The sequence below is a fragment of the Sardina pilchardus genome, chromosome 18, assembly GCF_963854185.1.
Source record: "Sardina pilchardus chromosome 18, fSarPil1.1, whole genome shotgun sequence".
In the NCBI taxonomy this organism is placed as follows: Eukaryota; Metazoa; Chordata; class Actinopteri; order Clupeiformes; family Clupeidae; genus Sardina; species Sardina pilchardus.
In genome coordinates, this window is record NC_085011.1 from 27,951,302 (window position 1) to 27,971,696 (window position 20,395).

The 20,395-nt window shown below is 45.6% G+C and overlaps 1 protein-coding gene across 4 annotated transcripts in view; it reads left to right on the forward strand.

Moving 5' to 3' along the window:
• macrod2 (mono-ADP ribosylhydrolase 2) overlaps positions 1-20,395 on the forward strand; it is a 537,441-nt gene that overhangs the window by 11,261 nt on the left and 505,785 nt on the right. For all 4 annotated transcript variants that reach the window (XR_009936258.1, XM_062520021.1, XM_062520023.1 and 1 more), the window contains exon 3: positions 290-400. Coding sequence is in view for 3 of the 4 variants with exons in the window: in XM_062520021.1 (XP_062376005.1) it covers positions 290-400 (111 nt within the window). In the remaining variant the exon portion in view is untranslated. The remainder of the gene's footprint in view (positions 1-289; positions 401-20,395) is intronic.

A 20,395-nucleotide genomic window follows, 5' to 3' on the forward strand; every position in this document is an offset into this window, starting at 1 on the left:
AATTATTGTGCAAATAGCCTCTCTTACTCAACTTGGCTGCAGAGTGACATTTTCGGTTGCATGGCAACAAAAGACGCCGAGACTTTATATTGGAGCTTTTTTTTGGGGGGGGGCAGTTGAAGACCATACAAAAATCTGCAAAACCACAGCCGTTGGTATATCCTTCACCAACCTCACTCTCACTTAAATTAAAAGCCATATTGTTTAATTTATGCTTGCTTTTACTGATAGGAAAGCAAAGGATAACCAATATGCAATCGTCATCTCACTGTTTTTTTTTCTCTCTTAGGGAAAGGGGAAGACGAGGAGCAGAGAGCACCGTCCGTCTCCTTGAGCAACAAAGTGTCTCTGCACAAAGGTGACATCACCATCCTGGAAGTGGACGCCATTGTGAATGCCGGTAAGGGCCCCGATCAGTATGCTTGTGTGCTGGCCACGCTGTCTGTGGGCCAGTGGGAAAAGGCGTTTGTTGGGCGAGACTGCCCTCTGCTGTCGAGATGGGGTATGTGCTGCCCTTGCCCTATGTTGTGTGTCTCTGAGAGTGCCCATCATATGAGATCTGTGATCATTATCTGTAATATGAAAATCATTGGTAGACCTGCTCTCCTCTTCCAAATGGATTTCCTTGTTCTTTTGTTTCCATATACATAAGGGTCAGATGTGCAGACACATTTATCAATTATATGAAAGTGAAACACACTTGTGTCTATCATGCCCTGGAAAAGAAACAATATTTTTTGCTTTGGAAGCTTTCTACATGCATGTTCTCCGTATCAGCTGAAATATTAACGCCTGTTAATTCAGCCTTCCTAATGACTGTGTTAGTAGCAAGGGTCTGTCACGGCCAGTGAAGTAGTGTGTGTCTATCCAAAGGATATGAAAAGAGAGGAGGTAGGGGGGAGTAAAGAACGAATGGATGGATGGATGGATGGATGAATGGGTGGATGGATGGATGAATGCATGGAGGAGAAAGTGGAGGTGCCAGATGGTGCATGCTGGCAAGAGGAGAATCTGCTCCAGAAAGATTGAAGAGACATCATGTAGAGGAAGACAGATGCCCCCCCACGTCCTGTCTGCTGGTGTGGATGCTCTGATAATGTTGACACCGTTTGTGGGAAAAAGATCTATTGACTTTAACAGCTCAACCAGACCGGATGGATTGAACAGGATGAAAAACACCGAGCCTTGCGCGGTGCTTTATTTATGACTATGGTAATCCGCATTGACATAGCCTACTGCTTGGGTGGATCGGCAGGGGAAGGCCGTCTCTTACCCATCATGACCCCGAGACGAGACTCAAAACTTTAGAGCTGATTTTAAAGCCAATTGTGAAAAAGACAGCAAACTGATTACATTTTAGATCACATTTACCATCCTGCCCATTCTTACAATTGGAGGAAACATATGTGTCTGGTATGGGCATGGGTATGCAGCAACCTGAGTGCTTTTTCTGGCCAGGTGGAGTTGGCAGTTCCACTGACGCAAGTCGGTGTGCTTTTTCTCTGTATGTTATGCAGGATGGGGAGAACAATTACACCTGCAGAAGCCAGAAATAATCAGAGGAAAACAGCTGTCTCTCTCTGCAATCGGAACAATACTTGTAAACCGCTATATTTAAACAGCTGGACATGTCTGCACGGTCGGTGCAAACCTCACCGTAGCTGTATTGTTTTGTCTATCACAGCTTTTTGTTTCTTGTTAGTGTAAGACAAATGATTCAATGATACACTGTCTTTCTCTGGCTTCCTGTCTCACCTTGGGCCACCGTGTATCTCCAGGGTAACGGTCAGAACCTTGGACTTTAAACTGACCGACCTTGTTTTGAAGTTCTGAAGCTGCTCAGAAAACACGGTGGCGCTATGACGTAACCGTGGTTACGCATGCACGCGAGACATCAGTCAGGCAGCCTGGGTCACAGTGGGTTGACGTGGCAGGTTGAAGTGATCTACTGTAGCAGATTTTCCGACTCCCATATCTCCCTTGTATGTCTTGTTTGTGTCTTGTTTTTTTGGGGGGGGGGGCGGGGGGCTCTTTGCGGTTCGATTCCTCCAGTTCTCACTCTCATTACTCAGACGCTATCGATGGGAAAAATAAGATACAGACAAACACCTGCCCCTTCTTGATGGGTCACGGTCTGTCGGCCGCCCACAGATTATTATACTGCTCACGCCTGTGGCAACAAGGCCAGTGGGATTGATTTGGTTTGTATTGATTTTTGTTTCTGCTTTCCAAAACTTAAAAATTCAACATTTATTTACTTACTTAAATGCTTGTACATTGGCTCCAGGAATATGTTGAGCACCTCACACAAAAGTCAGGGTTACTTTTTGATATTATTTTTCCAACTGCTTCCAAAATGTCTGATGACATTCAGCCCAGACCTTTAGCATGAAATGTCATAGTGTGCTGCAAAGCTACCTGATTGAGTTGTAGCTTGTTGTGGCTCTGAATCAAAATCTGAACGGTCTCTCCTGCTGCCTGTTTGCATGGCTGTAATTAAACAGAGGATGAGTGAAGGGTTGCGAAGGGCATTACACCTTCTATTAGACTTCAGTTAGTGGGTCCGTTGAACTGCTGAGTATGCCATGGTCATTTTTTAAGTGGGGTGATTTGGTGGGGTGGGACGGGTGGCAGGAAGGGGCTAGATATGTAACGATGGATAGCGCAGCAGATGGTCCTGGACAGAGAAATGAAGAGAGAGAAAAAGAGAGAAAGGGAGAGGGAGAAAGACAGAACAGCTGCCTCTCTGATTCCAGATAATGGCATTGCTTCTCAAAGTAAGAGACAGGCTTTGGTATGTACTAAGTCGGCCGCCAGGCCCTGGGCTCGCTGCTCCTCCCTCCGTACCCTCTTGAGTTAAAGAGTTGGTGACAAGAGGCCTGTGATCCCTGAGAGGATGCACTGCAAAGTACTGTGTGCGTAGAATGTTATTGTGCGTGTACGTGGGTTTTTTTTGGTTTTGACTCTCAATGCTTCTGACAGCCATGGCTAGATTTCCAGTGGAGTCCTGGGCAGTGCACAAGAGCTAGTGGATCATCCCTCGTTGCCTGTTTCTTTCGCCAAAGGCCTGTGCTGAAATCTCCATTGCCATCTCCTCACTCCCTTCGGCTCTGCTCATGACTCTGCCCCTCTCTTCCCTGTTTTCAATCCCAACATGCATTCTTTCTCACTTTCCCCTCTGTTGATGTTTTGAGTTGATACGGTCCAGAACGGAGGAGTTGCTCATTAGGCTATTATTGCTGTTGTCCTTACTGTAGTATTACCAACTTTAAAATGACTTGCTCTTACATTTAGCTATTGTTATTGTTGTAATTTGTATGTGGCTTTGGACAAAAGCCTCTGCTAAATACCATAAGCGTAACCATAACCGCAGAGCCTCTAGGCAGGGCTCACCACTAGGCAGACATCTTGGTCATGCCCTAGGCCAGCTAGTCATGATCTGTAGAACAGTGACTCCATATACAATAGAATGGTCAAGCATGCATCAATGGTTATTTGTGTGAAACCAATGTTGAATATTTATTGAGGTTGAGTTGCACAATGTTTGCAGCAGTGCTACTGCTATAGTGATAAATAAACAGGATGTTTAGATGAGGCAAAAAGTCAATTATGCCTCCTCTGACAATGTGATTGGCTCTTTGTAATACAGGGGCAAGACATCCTGTTACAGACCTCTTATATTTATATATTTATATGATATATTATATTAAATATCTTCTTGTTGTCTTGGGGGATCAAGAGTGTGAGCAGGAATACGCATCTGGCTGCAGTTGCTGACAGTTCTCTGATGTATCGATCGGGCCGAGCACGTCGGACTCCTCGTCAATGAGATGCCAGCGATTCTCTTCTCAAGCGGAAACGTATTCTGGGCATGTCTCCTCGCCTTAACTTCGCTACTTAAATATTGGCCGCCTCAGTCATATAGCCATCCCATACAAACCCCTCCTGCTGCTAACAAGTTCATTAGAGGCAGACACAAAGCCAGCAATCAATTTCACAGGATTACGGTGGCAGACGCCTCTGTCTGTGTCACTCCTTTCTCTCTCTCTCTCTCTCTCTCTCTGTGTGTGTGTGTGTGTGTGTGTGTGTGTGTGTGTGTGTGTGTGTGTGTGTGTGTGTGTGTGTGTGTGTGTGTGTGTGTGTGTGTGTGTGTGTGTGTGTGTGTGTGTGTGTGTGTGTGTGTGTGTGTGTGTGTTTGTCAGCTCAGTGTCGTGTCTGATTCTGCCAACTGGAGAGCAAGCAAGCACACCAGTGATATGTTAATGCAATCTCTCGTCGCAAGTGCACTGGACAGACCGATGTCATGTGAAGGACGTTTTCCAAGGCATTTGATTCAGAGGCCATCAGAATAAGATTCCCCTACATTATAGCCTTAGGCATAGCATGACTGAGTCACCACACACACACACACACACACACACACACACACACACACACACACACACACACACACACACACACACACACAGAGGCATAGTAACTGATGAGGCAGTGAGAGTGTCCAACATGTCATTAAATCCATGGCTACTCAGTGCAAAGAAAAGGGATACATATTATTCATTCCTTATGTTGCCCCTCCCTTACTTTCAATCTAGGATGGATACAAAAGAAATGAGATGTCTCCCTTTCCCATTCTGCCTTGTGGTGTAGTGTATGCCCCAGCTGCATCTGTTAAAAGCAGTTTATACTGTACCTCCTTCTCATGCACAGTTTTCTTCAACAAGGTTCCCTTCCTACTGTCAAGGAGGGAATAGTTCTGAACTGTTCATCTGTGTCTCACCAACAATTGGCTTGTTATTTCAGTGTTTCATTGGTTTCCATTCCAGATGCCCAGGAGCATGCATATACAGTATACAATGGAAAACTACAATTTTCATAATATGTGACCTTTAAAAAAAATCTTCCACATTACTGTGACCACATTAAGTTGCACTTGTTATTCTGTTATCACCAAGGCTGTAGTGTTTGTCCTTGTTGGTATCCTTAGTCTACTGTGGGTCTTTATGTTTTTATCCTGGCCTATAACATTCAGATTTTTTTCTCTCCAGTCCTGCGGGGGATTCATGAGGAATATCGTTCAGAATGGAATAGAATTATAAACCGTTATTAAATCTCAGCAAAGACTCCCTGTTGGAGGAGGAGCTGAGCGCACATGAAAGGCTTTCCAGTTTGTTTATTTGTCTATTTACATATGTATGCATACATATATATATATTTTCATTTGCTTACTTACTTAATTCTTAATTTTGAAAGCTATTGCTGTCTGGTTGATTATTTTTTCCATTTAAATGCATTACTTGTCGAGGCTCTTAATTGAAAGGAATACGCCACCCAAAAATGAAATTAAGCTAGTCTCGGTCACCCCCAGAGTTAGAACAGTGAAAAAAACCCGGTTAAAATCCGTCCGGGCATTCTCCTGCTTTGGGAGCAGCGATGTTAGCTTTAGCTTAGAACAGTTGCTGTAGATGAAGGGTGTCAGTGAGCACGTCCTCCAAAAAAGTGACCGAGACGTCTACATGTTTTTCTAAATATATTTTGGGAGCCGTGTGTTCAAAACGAGTACAAATCATAATGCAAAATCGAACGAGACTATTACCTGGGCAGATCTTTACTTGGAACTATTTTCAGCCTCATCGCCGACGAAGCACCGCTAGCTAGGCGCAAAGTTCTCACGTAGCAGTCTTGTAAACTCCCAACTAGATTCGACTGGAACTTCACAAGTGGTGCTACGTGAGAACTTTGCGCCTAGCTAGCGGTGCTTCGTCGGCGATGAGGCTGAAAATAGTTCCAAGTAAAGATCTGCCCAGGTAATAGTCTCGTTCGATTTTGCATTATGATTTGTACTCGTTTTGAACACACGGCTCCCAAGATATATTTAGAAAAAAATGTAGACGTCTCGGTCACTTTTTTGGAGGACGTGCTCACTGACACCCTTCATCTACAGCAACTGTTCTAAGCTAAAGCTAACATCGCTGCTCCCAAAGCAGGAGAATGCCCGGACGGATTTTAACCGGGTTTTTTTCACTGTTCTAACTCTGGGGGTGACCGAGACTAGCTTAATTTCATTTTTGGGTGGCGTATTCCTTTAATTGAAATGGGTATGGCTACAGCCTCCAATAGATATGGAAGTGGAAATTGCTCTCTGCTGTTCACTCCTACACAGAATCTTCAAGCTCTGCATAAAGACCGGAGAATGCACAAACCCTAAACACTGGCCTCGTTCTACTCCCTCATTAGTTGACTCACAGAGAAAACGTCGGTTTGGTTACTTTTGTGTGTTTGGTTGCCTGCCGTCTGCAGAGCAGCATTATATGCCTGCCATGGTATTTTTAGAGAGAATTCTAAGTACACTTCCTTACTTGATGTCTCGATCTTATTTGCTTTGTTCAACTGTCTGCTTCCACCTATTTAATTAGCCGTTGCTCTGACATGTTTTAAGGAGGTGATGCAGCTACTTTTCCACAGTAAGTGAGTTATACGATTTTGAAAGATATTTTGGCTCACTCGACACGGTCTCTTTCTTAGCTGCTAATGCCTACCCGCTGCCCAGCACTAATGGAATACATGAATAATTTCCTCAGATATTCGGCTTGAGCACAGGCGTTTCTGAAGAGTTTATTGTGAGTTGTATTGGGGAAAAAAGGAAGAAACAAGTAAAAACAATAGAAGCATCAAACCGAATGTAGTAAAGGAGTCTCTTGTGTTTTGGTTTCTCCTTTCATATATACAGTATAACCAATTTGAAAATAGCCTTCATCTGCACCTGTCAATGAGCTCAATACTTTTTTCGTCAGAGTCTAGCTTGGTGTTATAAACGTTTTTTTTGTTGCTTTTTGGTCCACAGAAATGTATTGAGGTTAGGGTAAGAATGTCAAAAGATATTACTCGCCATTTAGATTTCATGGAAAGAGCACACAAGCACACGCCTCTGTGAAGGACAGAAACCAACCTTTCTGTGAGTAGTATTGCATCAGCTCAAAATTGTGTGTGTGTGTGTGTGTGTGTGTGTGTGTGTGTGTGTGTGTGTGTGTGTGTGTGTGTGTGTGTGTGTGTGTGTGTGTGTGTGTGTGTGTGTGTGTGTGTGTGTGTGTGTGTGTGTGTGTGTGTGTGTGTGTGTGTGTGTGTGTGTGTGTGTGTGTGTGTGTGTGTGTGTGTGTTATTTGATTGTCCAAATTCTCATCCTAGATTGAAGGATGATCATTGAGCTGAAAGAGATCATTGTAGAGTATAATGGCTGAAATCTCATAAGGTAATCTTGTTTGAGCCAAGCTTCAAAGGCTTAAAGGACTAGCTGGCCCAAGCCTAGAAGACATGGGGAGTGTGTGTCTAGTGAGCTAACTAGTTCACAACAACACACTTCTGATGTACAGTAATAACGCTGAATGATAACTTTCTAAATTATGCTTTTCAGTAATCTATTTTGCTACATCCTGCTATAGAAAAGCTGTGACCACAGAGAACTCAACTGCACACTCTAGTGACACCATTGTGAACTCTATTGTGATCGAAACATACCAGGAAGGGAAACCTGTGCCCCATCATTTTGGGTCCAATTTGGAAGTAATCCTTTCCATGTTGTTAGACACTTACAATAACATTATGGGCCTGTTAGTGGTAAAAACAAGTAGTTTAGTTTAACACACACACACACACACACACACACACACACACACACACACACACAGACACCACAATCACACATACACACCACAATCTCACACAATCAAGGCTACAGGACTGTAGGTCAAATAATGTCCATGGAGAGGATAGTTGATATGCAGTGTGATGATTGTTGCATTATTTTGTCTGCAATGGGAACCCGTGCCCCCTGCACAGAGGGGCTGCTGCTCTGGTGAGCAGTGAAATGACTGGAGGCCGAGTGGTGCTGCACCACATCCCTTAGAAAAAACACAATAAAATATCACCGATAATAGTGTTGGCTCTGTGGGACACGAGCCAGGGTCGTACTTTTTTTTTTCTTTGTTTGATACTTTGGGCTGAATTGCTGTCCTCGCCTTGCACATGCATGATGCATATCTATGGAAACACGTTCGTTTAGTGTGTGTGCGATGATGCCGCCATAATACAGCTACTAAATCTGTTAAAACCCTAAATGTAAATGGGACAATCTAACCGCTGTGGAGAGTCAAGGACACTTCCAGCAAGACAGACGGCTTTTGCTTCAGAAAAGTTATTTGCTTCTGAGTGCTGAAACTCACTCACCGTGCTCAGCAGGTTGTGAAAGCTTCCCTGCTCTGGGAAGATGCACGCAGCGCTAGGTGTGTGTGTGTGTATGTGTGTGTATGAGTGTGAGAGAGGCGTGGGGGTAGGGATGTATTGATGTATCGCCTGTTGAAATCAGGCCCCAGTGTCGGTGAAAGGGGCCCTTTGAAACCTTGGGGGCAGGCCTGGATTGTCTCTCTCACCGGCGGACAGCTGGCATGAGTCAAGCGGTGGGAGGGCACAGCATCTACTAAACGCTTGACTGTCCCGTCTGCTCTTCCTCCTCCTCCTCCTCCTCCTCCTCCACTGCTGCCTCCCTCCCTCCCTCCCTGCGCCTCCTCCTCCTGCTGATAGAAGCGCTTTGAACACTGAAGCGCGGGGCGTCATCCATCAGAGCCGAGATGAATCCGGACATCCTTCGTCTGCAGCGAAATGGAATTCCCTAATCTTGCACCCCCTCACCCCCCACCCCAGTGCCCATCCTCCTGCTCCGATACCCCGAAACCCCGCCGTGGATCCTTCTCGCCTCTCGGCCCTAAACCGTAGCACATGTAAGAGCCGAAGGTTAAAGGTGAAATCCGTAATTCTAATCCAATAGGGTTTTTTTTTTTTGGGGGGGGGGGGTGGGGGGTTAATTCAGCTAATTGCTCCTCACTGGACTGTAGCTGTCTGTTGTGTGTGGACTGAAAGGTAGACTTTTGTACACAGTTCTGTTTCTGTTCATGGGAAACTAGTAAAGAATTGACCATCCTTTTTTTTCAGCCAATCAACATGTTTACGAAGGTTTTTTTTTTTTTTTTTGATTAGCTGTTGAGGTAGAATCCTGAAGGCAACCTTTGAACCTTGTGAGGCCACCTACTCCAGCAGGTTCATGCTGCTGCCTCTTAACGGAAATTTAAATATCTGAACCAACTGAAAAGAACCCTTTAGACTGGAGCCTCACCGCCTCAATAGAGCCTCAATTGACAACATTGTGACAACCCTGCTGCCTCTCCTGGTGTATTCAGTCCTCTGTTTGAGCCGTTGTAATTTCATCCAATGTGCTTAACCCCCCCCCCCCCCCCCCCCCACACGCACTTGAAGAGATATGGCTCCGCTCTCTCCAGAGGCTGATTAGAGGAGCTCCTTAGAGTGGAGTGTTTCATGAAATGTGTGTGTGTGTGTGTGTGTGTTGAATCCCTGCACTCACTATTCAAGCAGTGTGTATGTCTGTGCCTGTCCGTTTTTGGATGGGCTAGAATTATCTAGAAGAAGAAAACAGAATTGGGCTCGTAATGCAACAGTAGAGTGCTCTTGCACTTAAATTCGTCACAGATATGTAGGATACAGGATTTAGCTCAATGGTTTGTTTACTGCTGTACATCAGCTGCGTGACAATGCAAGACCCTTTTATTCCTGGGGACCTGATGGACATGCTGATCAGGTGTCACAAACAAGCAGTCGTCCACGTCGGCTGTTCCTGCAGTACATCGGTGTGGCCATAGGGGGGCACTGTGTCTCCATCAGTGTGTATGGTTTTGAGCCCTGTGTTCTGTCCCTCTCTTCAGAGAAAAATGGTGTTCTCCATGTCTACAGAGACTCTCATGCAGTACTCTAACACCCCCCTGCCCCCCCCCCCCCCCCAAAAAAATTGTCTATAGTTAATATGACTCGTTTGCATGATCTCTCCCTGTTGTGGTTGCTTATCCCTTGACTAAGTTTTCGATTATTTCGAAGAGTGCCATGCTATGAAGCACGGAGCTAAAATAATCTCTGTACTTTTGCACAGACTGGAAAATGTAGGCTAGGCTAGGCTTTGATTTTGAGGAAGCGTCTCACCTGAATATAGCTACACAGGTGTGCTCTCTTGCTAACAAATCTCTTCCAGCGTCTTTAGGGAGCCTGAAGGATGTTGGTGTGAGCGGAATAGCATGAAAGCGAGGCCGTTGGCACGAGGTTAAAGAAAAGCAGGGGGTCAATAAAAGCTGCTGGTCCTCGACCAGTCCTTGAGCGTCTCTCTCTCTCTTCACACGCCTCTTCCTTGGTGTCGGCCACAGTGACCGCATCGACCGCGGACCTGCGTCCGTCGCGCAGACATTCAAATGAAGTGCTCGCCAGAAGGGACGTGTCTGGCGAGCACACAGGTGAGCCGAGTGGAGTGGACGAGTGTGTGTGTGAACCTCCGCAAAACAATTCGGGACGCTCTGTGACGGTCAGACGAGGCGAGTGACGACGCGCCCCCCTCTTAAAAGCAATCGGCCGTGGGTGGGGAACAGAAGGAGTGAGTGAAAGGAGGGGAAGAGAGTGAAGAAAGAGAGAAAGAGAGGAGAGAAAGGCAGAAAGCTCCTCTCTGTTCAGGCTCAGCCAGTTAGAGAGACTGTAGGGGGCTGAGCCAGAGTGTGCAGTTCTGCCATCCACGCTGAGAGGGAGGGAGGGAGAGAATGAGTGAGAGGGAGAGGGAGAGAGGGAGAGAGATAGAGGGAGAGAGTGAGAGGGAGAGAGAGGGAGAGAGAAAGAAAGAAAGGGACAGAGTGATGTTTTGGGGGGTGGTAGGAGAACAGAGAGAGAGCAAGAAAGAGAGAGCGAGAAAGAAAGAGAGAGTGTGCGAGCCCAGATCACTCAGGGCCCAAGAGCTACCCTCTCTCCTTCTCTCCTCATTCCCTCTCTCCCTCCTTCTCCTCATCCCCTCTCTCCTCCTCTCCTCATTCCCCCTCTCTCTCCCTCCCTCTCCTCTTGGTGAGGCACAGCCACCTCTGCTTGGTGGACGGATGGCGTTCCTCCGGCCTCTACAATAGCCTCTTTCAGCACCAGTTCATTTCTAAGTGCCTCTGTTCTTTCCACTTCTCTTCCCCCCTCCAGTTCCACCCCCTTTTTGGCAGCTAATCGCTGGCCATTCGAATGATGTAAACCTTTGTTAAAACATGTGAAAGCATAGCATCAACACTAGGTGTATGGAAAAGTGTGTACCTTAGCAGAAATACTTATGAGATGCTTGGTAACTTGCCCATATTGGCAAGATTTTTTTCCCATAATGTGTTTTTCTGAAAGTGTTGGTAATGGGCTGCCTTTTGACATGAATACTTGATGTCTAAAGAGCTTGCAAAGGTATTTTCGATGTTTTTCTTGTTCTTGTATAAGATAAATAGCCTCAGTCCAAACACTCACATCTAGGAAAATATCCATCAAGGGTTTAGAAGCTGGTGTTCCTGGCTGCGGTTTCTAGACATGTAAATTAATTTTTAAGCCAAAACAATTTATTTGTAAATAGGTTTCATGGAAGCCCTTGTTTAATTGACTATTTGATCATCAGAGAGCCATTCTGACTGCCTTGAAGCTGGACAAATTTGCATGGACCTTCTTGCAATGAAAAAAAAAAAGCCTGTGACAAATTTGAACGCTACGTTCTGAAGTATGTTTTAATTAACGGCCCGTAATTACACAAACACGCTAGTTGAGAATCACGAGTTAACGAGTGCCTCCACAAAACAATTACAGATCAGATTATGGTGTGAGGGCCCTGCCATGTTCGGTTATGCCTGCAGGACCAATCTCCGATTGCATTTAATTGAAGCAATATTGTTGAATTGTGCAATTCCAAATGGTCTCTCTGATGGGAAGTGGGCTCTCTGGGGCTCCACGGGTCCAATTTCTCTCTTATTGTGTGGTGGAGGGAAGGCTTCTAGCTGAACCCTGAAGAGATGTATTGGGCTTTTGTTCAAAGTAGCAGAGTTTTGTATGCCTGGTATAGTATGGTTTAAAAATGTGCATTCAAATAAAACCAAAATACATTCTGTAGTTATAAGTTTGAGCGGTCTCATTTTACATGAATATTGTTAAAAATAAATAAATAAATAGATGAATAAAAATCTGCTGCATTTGAGTGCACCCAATTCTCTTATTGCATATTACATGCATGAACATGGTTTTCCTCAAGAAATTACCTGTTGAAGAATGCTAAGTGCATTCATTACCCCCCGTTGCCATTGCAAAAGCCCCCTTAAGTTAGTAGACCTGAAAGAGGGCATCATACATGGGTTACAACAACACCAGTGCTGTACATTTAGCCTGTGGGTTAGTGGCAGAATACAATTACCTGCTCTTTTATGTGCCTTTTCCATTCTCGCCGCAGTAGAGCGAGACTCATTGTGCCCATGGCCACATGTACATAGACACACACACACACACACACACACACACACACAAACACACACACACACACTGTGTAGCATGTGACCCTGCATCATTACCTCACTATGTTACAGTACTGTTAAGCATATTGGCTTTCAGGGTTCACACTGTGCTGAACCTGAGAATGCATGATCCAATATGGAGTAATTGTGCTCATTGACAGGGCAAAGGATTGTTTAAATTAATTTCCACTAAATTGCCTAGTTTCATGTCTAAATTGGAACAGTGGGCCACAGTGCCAAGCTTATTTACCAAGGATATTAATTCCCAAGGGTTTAATTGTAAACACTGGTTGATTAATTCAATTAATTGTCCCATTTAAAGCATCAGGTTAGGCTGCCCAAATAAGAAAATGCTTAGGCCATTATTAAATGATAAATTCATGCCTCTGCTATTTCAGATCGTGGGAGAGTAGGAGCATGAAAAAGGAGAAAGAATCCAACATGGGTGGAAAAACAGAAACACTTGGGGGGATCTGGGAAGAGAAAGAAGAGGCGACAGAGGGAGAGAGAGAGAGGGAGAGAGAGGGAGAGAGAGGGAGAGAGAGGGAGAGAGAGGGAGAGAGAGGGAGAGAGAGAGAGGGAGAGAGAGGGAGAGGGAGAGAGAGGGAGATAGAGAGAGAGAGAGAGAGAGAGAAAATTGCATAGCAAGGTTCACAAGGGCACCTCATATCGGGCAGACATAGACAAGCCGATGATTTGCAGCACTTCATGGAGGAGATGGCCAGAACACAATTTAGGAGTTGTGACCTTAAGCAAACCGCATTTGCTTAACCTCCTTGGGCACTTGCAATATAATGGGATGATGGCTTCAGCCATTACCATGATGAAATGGCCGAATAAGTGACTTAAGTGAAGCCCCCACAAGTGCAGGGCTGTGCAGGCTGGTGTTTTGTTGGCCTTTTGATAGAGCAGTCGGCTATGGAAACAATTTAATCTCTTTAATAGATTCGGAGCCCCCTGCCAGATTAAAGCCCTCGATGCGACAGGAACAGTCTTTGTGACGGTGAGGAACAGACAAGAGGGGGAGAGTGAGAGCGAGAGAGCGAGAGAGAGAGAGCAAGAGAGAGAGAGAGAGTTCCAAATATGCCCCGCAGCTTCCCGAGATGTCAGGGTGACACAAAAGAGTGCGAGCTGGAAGCCGTCCCAGATGCCGAGGAGCCCACCCTGAAGATGGCCCACCTGGAGCCCGCCAAGAAAGGCACCGGGACCGGAGTGGCAGCTTTTATTGTTGCCCTCGGACTGAGCATACTATCGCATTGGAGATGCAATGCTTAGGCATCCTGCATAGTAATTGGTTCCAATAACTGTCCATGGGACACCGAAATAGATGTATGCATACTTAACATGGCAGAACATTTGACCAGACGTGCATTTACTCCATGTGCCTGAGAGATGTTTTAGCTTCACCTTCGAAAGAGGAAAGTGGGCAATCTTTAAAGGCTTCCGCATGAAGGATGAAGGTTACTTGATATAGCGAGTGCTGGCTCTTCCGTTTGACCTCGGAGGCATTTGTGGCCATTTTTATAAGATGTCTGTACTGAATACTATGCATGTTCTCAAATGGCAAATGGAATCTATTCACATTCCTTTAGAGCTCTATTCAGACACGGATGCATCTTTATGGGTATCTTGTAATTATATAGGGTAGATAATGGTGCTGTTGAAATCCTTTGTCCACAATGTGCAAATGCCATATCCAAGATAAATAAATACAAGTGTGCATTTACACACTATTGTCAAAAGGAAAGGACACTATCCAGCCCTAAAGCTTATTTATGTTGTGGGCCTTTCAGAGGTGTATGTGTGTGTGAGATGCGTGTGTGTGATGCATACAATACTGTCGACATTTAGCTACTACTCATATCTCTTAAGGGAAGACTTAACATTTCCAATACAGCCAATTGTCTACCAGCTTGCTGCTAACTGATTCCATAGAACTGCAGCTGAACATAAAACTGAGCTCTTTCCCATGCAGCTCTTAAATCTGTGGAACACAAAATCAGTAGTGCTTCCCCTTGTGGAATAGCTATGCACATCACTAAGCCGAGGGAAAAAATCACATACTGTAGATATTTGGGTACCACATTTTTAACAATCCTATGAGTCATATTCATTTTAAGACTCTCTCCTCTACTTTAAGCCACTGCAGGATGCTAACATGAGCTGGGTGCAGGTGTGCGAAAGGTTGAAGCCTAAGAATCAGCCTCACTAGTTTGTTTTTGAGATGTCTAGCTTCTTTTTTTAGATCGTTGGAGTACTTCTATACCATGAAGTGCAGGCAAAATCAAAGCTATTCGTTGTTTGTTTTGTACCTTAGCCCAGTTAATTGTGCTGCAGCATTGCACTATTTTTAGTCATTTTCTGTTTCCATGTAGTAACGTGGAAGATATTTTACAGCATATCTGTGGAAGCAATGCATATTTAGGAATTGCATACTACCATATGAGAATATAGAAGTCAATAGTCATAGTGTATGCACTGCCACCTCATTTTAATGACATATCATGCAACTCTTCTATTAGAATAATATATTACAATATCTATCTATCTATACAGTATCTATCTATTATTTCTTTATTTTTCTTCTTGGCACTCCTTTTGCAGTCCTTGCCGTGCAGGTGCTGACTGATTTGTAAAAGTGCCATTTACCATTCTTGATGTGGGAGGAAAAGAAAAAGCAGTGAAAAGAGAAAGAAACACAATGTCTACCATTTCAGTTGTTTTTTTTTTCACATCATGAGATTTGCTGTACTGGCAAATAGGAAGACAAGGTGTCAATGCTTCATTGGAAACACGTACACCTATTTATAGCTCTGTGATCATGCATGGCAGGGAGATGTGTGTGTGTGTGTGTGTGTGTGTGTGTGTGTGTGTATACATGTGTGTGTATGTGTGTGGGCGTCTGAAAAGGTACAGGAATCAGACTGATTTACAGCACCTTTTGTGCTGGTGAACAAAGTGTGTTCTCGCTACAGAATTGGCAGTGCTACCACTCTTTGCACTGTTGATAGCTTCCGAAGTGGCATAGAGCACAGTTTGCCAACAGGGAGCCAGGGTGCCACCGTTTCCATATGTGGCCCTGCATGTAGACGTGCAGTTTCACTCCTGAAATCACACGCTTCCAGCGTTTCTTTTCGATGCGAGCAGCATCTCTGAAAATCCCCAGTAGCATTCCGTAGCCGCACGGCTCTCTTTGGGTATCTCTTTGATGCTGTGAGAGGCTGCTACCCAGTTAAAACCCAGCCTGGTGTCTGTTGATGCAGAAACACGTTTTGCTCAGAGTTAGCGACTGTCGCATCTCGTTTCTCTGCGACACCTTTTAAGCGGACGTGAACGAGCCAGAGCCCGCGGCTCCTCGCTCTGTGGTAGTCTGCTCACATCTTTACCGTTAAGAGGTCGCGTGGAGGTGGGGGGAGGAGGAGGAGGAAGACGAGGGTGGAGAGGCTTGATTGCGGAGGCCGAAACGCTGACAGCGGCCACGGGCGGCGGAGGCAGCTGCTTAATTGAATGTGACGTAGCGGCGCGTTCCCGGGAACCGGCCGGCAGCGCCACAAGGGCAGGAAAAACTCCCGGTAATTTACACTGTCCGAGAACAGGCCCATCACGGCCAGGGGGGTGTCACATCGGCTTTGGCCGCACGTCAATTTGTGGCCCTGAAGTAAACATGGAATAATTGCTTTCAGTTGCCTTTTTAACACGTGCACGCGCGCCGTGGGCTTTTTGGTGCGGTGGGGGGGTTGGCAGCTTTTCGAAGGCGGCTTTCAAACGTCTCATATGGTGGCGAAAACGCTCATGGAACACCCACGATTTCAAACCACAAGGAGAGATGTTCTCCTGTTGCTTTGGAGGCCATGGTGAAATGGGTGTTTCTGGTGTGAGTGGGAAGAGTGAGAAAGAAGCGGAACTGTAAACAACACTTCCCAGAATTCTCCACTCATGAATCAACGAGATAGCATATTGTTTTTTCCCACTTTTGATAAACAGGCTCTCTTGTAAACAAAATAAGAGCAACGCGGCGACGGCCAAACGTTTCTGGGGTTGAGGTGGGGAGATGTTGGAGAGTTGGGGTGTGGGGTGTTGGGGTATGTGGGTCAGATGTTCAGGGAAGAATGCCAATGTTCAGACAAAGAAGCTACATTTTTAGAGGCTTGTTCAGAAATACGTTTGAAGCAAACCTGTAATTAGTGTCACAGCTACAGTACGCATCCTGTTGGACCTCACCTTAGGCGGCATACAATGCCGATCATGTGAGAGGTACACAGCCATGGGTGGGCCAGGAACTCGAAGCATTTTCCCACACTGAGTAACACATAATGGAGACATATTGTCCAACAGCGTGCCAGGTCTGGCTTCAGAACCTATTCTTTATTCTTGACTGTTTACTTCACCATTAGGGGTTTTCCCTCTCAGTTTAAGGTTAACAAACAAGTCATATTGTTCAAGCCACCAATCGGAAAGAACAAGCCATTTACATTTAGATCAAGTTGGTATGCCATCACAAAGCGCCTTTGCGCACCGCTCTCTATGCATCTGTCAACATCCAGCATCATATTCTATCAAAGTCTAGGGATGCATAAAATAGGAGCTGTCTCTCATTGGCTTTAGCTCTAAGTAGAACTGACTCGTGTGCTCTTGAGCTGCGCTCCTCCCGAGCCTCATCAATGTCAGGTGACGGGGCAGGCGCGGGTTGCCTTTTTTGATGTAGTAGCTGTCACAGCTGTAAATCTGCCTTGTGTGATTTGGCAGCAATAGGGTCCCCCGTTGAGGTGTGAAAAGTCAAAGCCAAACAAAATGGAAGGCAGTCGCGGGTCAGGCTACAGAGAGAAGGGCTCCCATTGGAGGAGAAGAGCTGAGATTTTGAGCTCTCGGAAACCGTAAACAGCAGCCGCTTTTTCAATTTGTGTAGAATGTTCCATCACAGAATCCAAACAAAGCGGCAGGAGTTTCCTACAGCACTTTTGCAGAGGACGTTTTATTTAACACCCAGGATTTGTTAATGCAATCCTATTGTTATATCTTTTGTTTAGCCTAGTCCCAGCTAATGACCCTGTCTTCATTACAACCTCTGTTGGAGTTCTCTGACTCCGGGACAAAACAATGATTCATGAGACTCCAATCACAGTTTCTTTGCAAATTAATTATATGCCTGGGGTTATTATCTTCATTTACTTTAATATCATTTGCTTAATTATTTCTGTATTATGGAATATTTGAAGGTTGTGGATGTGAGCTGCATAATAGGACATGAAATAAGTAGCACTTGTAGAGGAATCTTTCAGAGCCAGAGGAAGGGCAGAACATCTCATTTAGCCTATCTGCTACCCTGAAATAACACCATCATCTCCACTATGGTGCTGAAGCAGTTTGGAAAACTTCAGAACCACAGGAAATTGTGGCCATCGGTGCGGAGTTCATGGCCATGTTAGGTCCATAAACGTTGGATCTCTCAGAACCGAATATCCTGTGAGCAGATTGAAACATCCTCTGGTCCATCCAGCCTCCAGAAGGCCTGTCACCCTGGATATAATGCTCCGCAGTTACCTGGGGCTTCGATGTGGGGCTGTTAAGTATGCATCGATAAGAATCCCCCCTCTTCAGCAGTACAGTAGAGCCCCCCTAGATTATCCCTTAGATATGTTCCCTCTTTTTATGGCCGTCTTACCGTCATCCATTAGTGTCCCTGTCCAGGTTTTAATACCCCACAGCACAGCTGTACACTCGAGCATGCCCAGATTTCTGTCCGGGGGCCCATTCATCATGTGATGAGTCAACACGCAGGCGTGTCGCAGGCTTGTCGCAGGCTCGGCCTCGTTCAGGCTGCCCTGGTGTGTGTGTGTGTGTGTGTGTGTGCGCGAGACACGATGCACAATGCACGACACAGTGCCCGTTTATATCCAAGATGGAGGTCTCGGCCACCACCACTTACCTATTCATGTATGCGGCGTGAAATGCTTTAATAAAGACTTGGCCCGCCTGTCTTTTCCAGGAGCCGTTTCTGATGCCTGATACTCGTGGTGCTCTTTGCAGGCAGGCAGGCAGGCTTTTTTTGGTTAAGTGGGACTGGGGGTGTGTGGGATGGGGATTGGGGGATAGGGGTGGGGGTGATGGAGAGTCCTTGAAAGTAGAGGCAAGGAAATTAATCCTTATAAAAATGAGCTAAACTGAGCGCTGTTGCAGAAGTGTTGGTCGACTTTTTGATTTATGGAGGCTCGCAGGATTGCACAATCAAGTGTTCACCTCTCTGCAACACTCCCGAAGATGTGAATTGTTGAAGACTGCTGTTCTTGGAGTGCCCCTGGGCTCACAAATGTCTGTTAACCTCAATGTAAAATCCCTCAGTATTTTCCACAGCAGTCTGGAAAGCCAGTATCGATTATTATCTTCTCCATTGCACTGACATTAATTCGCATTAGAGATGCTTTTATTCAAACCAAATGATGAGTATGAATAACACACATTTCTTCCCTGAGCTCCAGACCCATGGATTGTTTTGCACTTCCCCCAGCATCTGCCCTTTTTCATGTGAGCTGCAGACCTTGTGCATTCTGAGCTCCGCTGGAAGAGATGGGCTGGTGTGGAATTGGCGCTCACGCAATGGCCTCTTGTGCGTGCTTGCTGCTGCTGCTGGTGGTGCAGTGGTAGCAGAAAAGCTTAGCAGCCTTTGATTAGCCAGAGTGCTTTTGGGAGTGCTAATGGAGATCAATATGGAGCTCAGAAGTGGTCAGATGAAATGTTTGTGCCTCATAAACCCCAGTGCTTCCACTCGATATCTGCAATAAAGAAATGGATGCTTCGGTTCAATTATCAGGACCTATCAGCTTATAATTATAGCAGAGTTTCCCTGGGCCTCCTTTTCCTTTTATTCTGTGCACCTGAGGGTTGAATGGAACAAAAAAAAGGGGGGAGGGGGTTAAACAAATTGCTTCCTCATTACCCCCCCCCTCGCTCTCCCATGAAAAATGCAGGTCGAGCAACCCTGGATAAATTGCAAGTGAAAAGGGCTGAACATGGGCTGCTTGTAATTACGCTGGGGTAATGTCCTTTTGCTTTGTGTCGACCCCAGTGAGTAATTAAGCCTGAGTTGGATACAAGAAAGGCAACTTTTTGGGGTTTTAGATGCCCCTGGTGCCGGCTCACACCTCATCACCTTAGGTATCAGCCGAGAGATGTCGGGCCCTGAGCTCTGCCCAACTGGCTGCAGAACACAGCCTCAGCATCTCCTGAGACATATCACTGTCCCAGCATCACGGGCCATGGTATCATCCCATCAGCATGACACAGTCACAGTCACAGTCACAGTCACACTCACAGTCACACTCACACTCACACTCACACTCACACTCACACTCACACAGAGGCATGCAATACCACCGGTCGAACACATTTCATTTGGAAGTGAGGTTGGAGGCCTAACACGGGGATGATGGTCTAAGTGCACAGTGACAGTGGAGTGCCCGTTAATGAAATGCGCTGGGCTGTAATAGGCTGGGATTCGGGCTTTTTGTGGTCCAAAACCTTCTCCTATCCTTGAACTTCTGGGGTTGCTGCCAAAGATTCTTCAAACTCTGCCCTAATGGAGCGAGGCGTCTTGTCTTTATACTGAAAGCCTTCAATTTTTAGGGCTCATGACCCAAACTGGCAGATATTATGGCTGATGTCTCTCTGATGTTTAGTTATATTGAACATGGATGCCATTAATATGATGAACTTACATGCAAGTGCATTTATGGTTGCATTAAATATGATTAATGTCTGATCATTTTCACACACACACACACACACACACACACACACACACACACACACACACACACACACACACACACACCGATTTCTCTCTCCCTCTCTGCCTGTCGGTCTGTCGTCTGTCTCTCTCTCTCACTATCCTCTCACTCACACACACACACACACACACGTACACACACAAGCCCACATCGAGCATTCCAAAAAGTTTGGCTTGTAGGCATAGCCTACATAAGAGTTAGGTCTGGGTTGCATTAGGG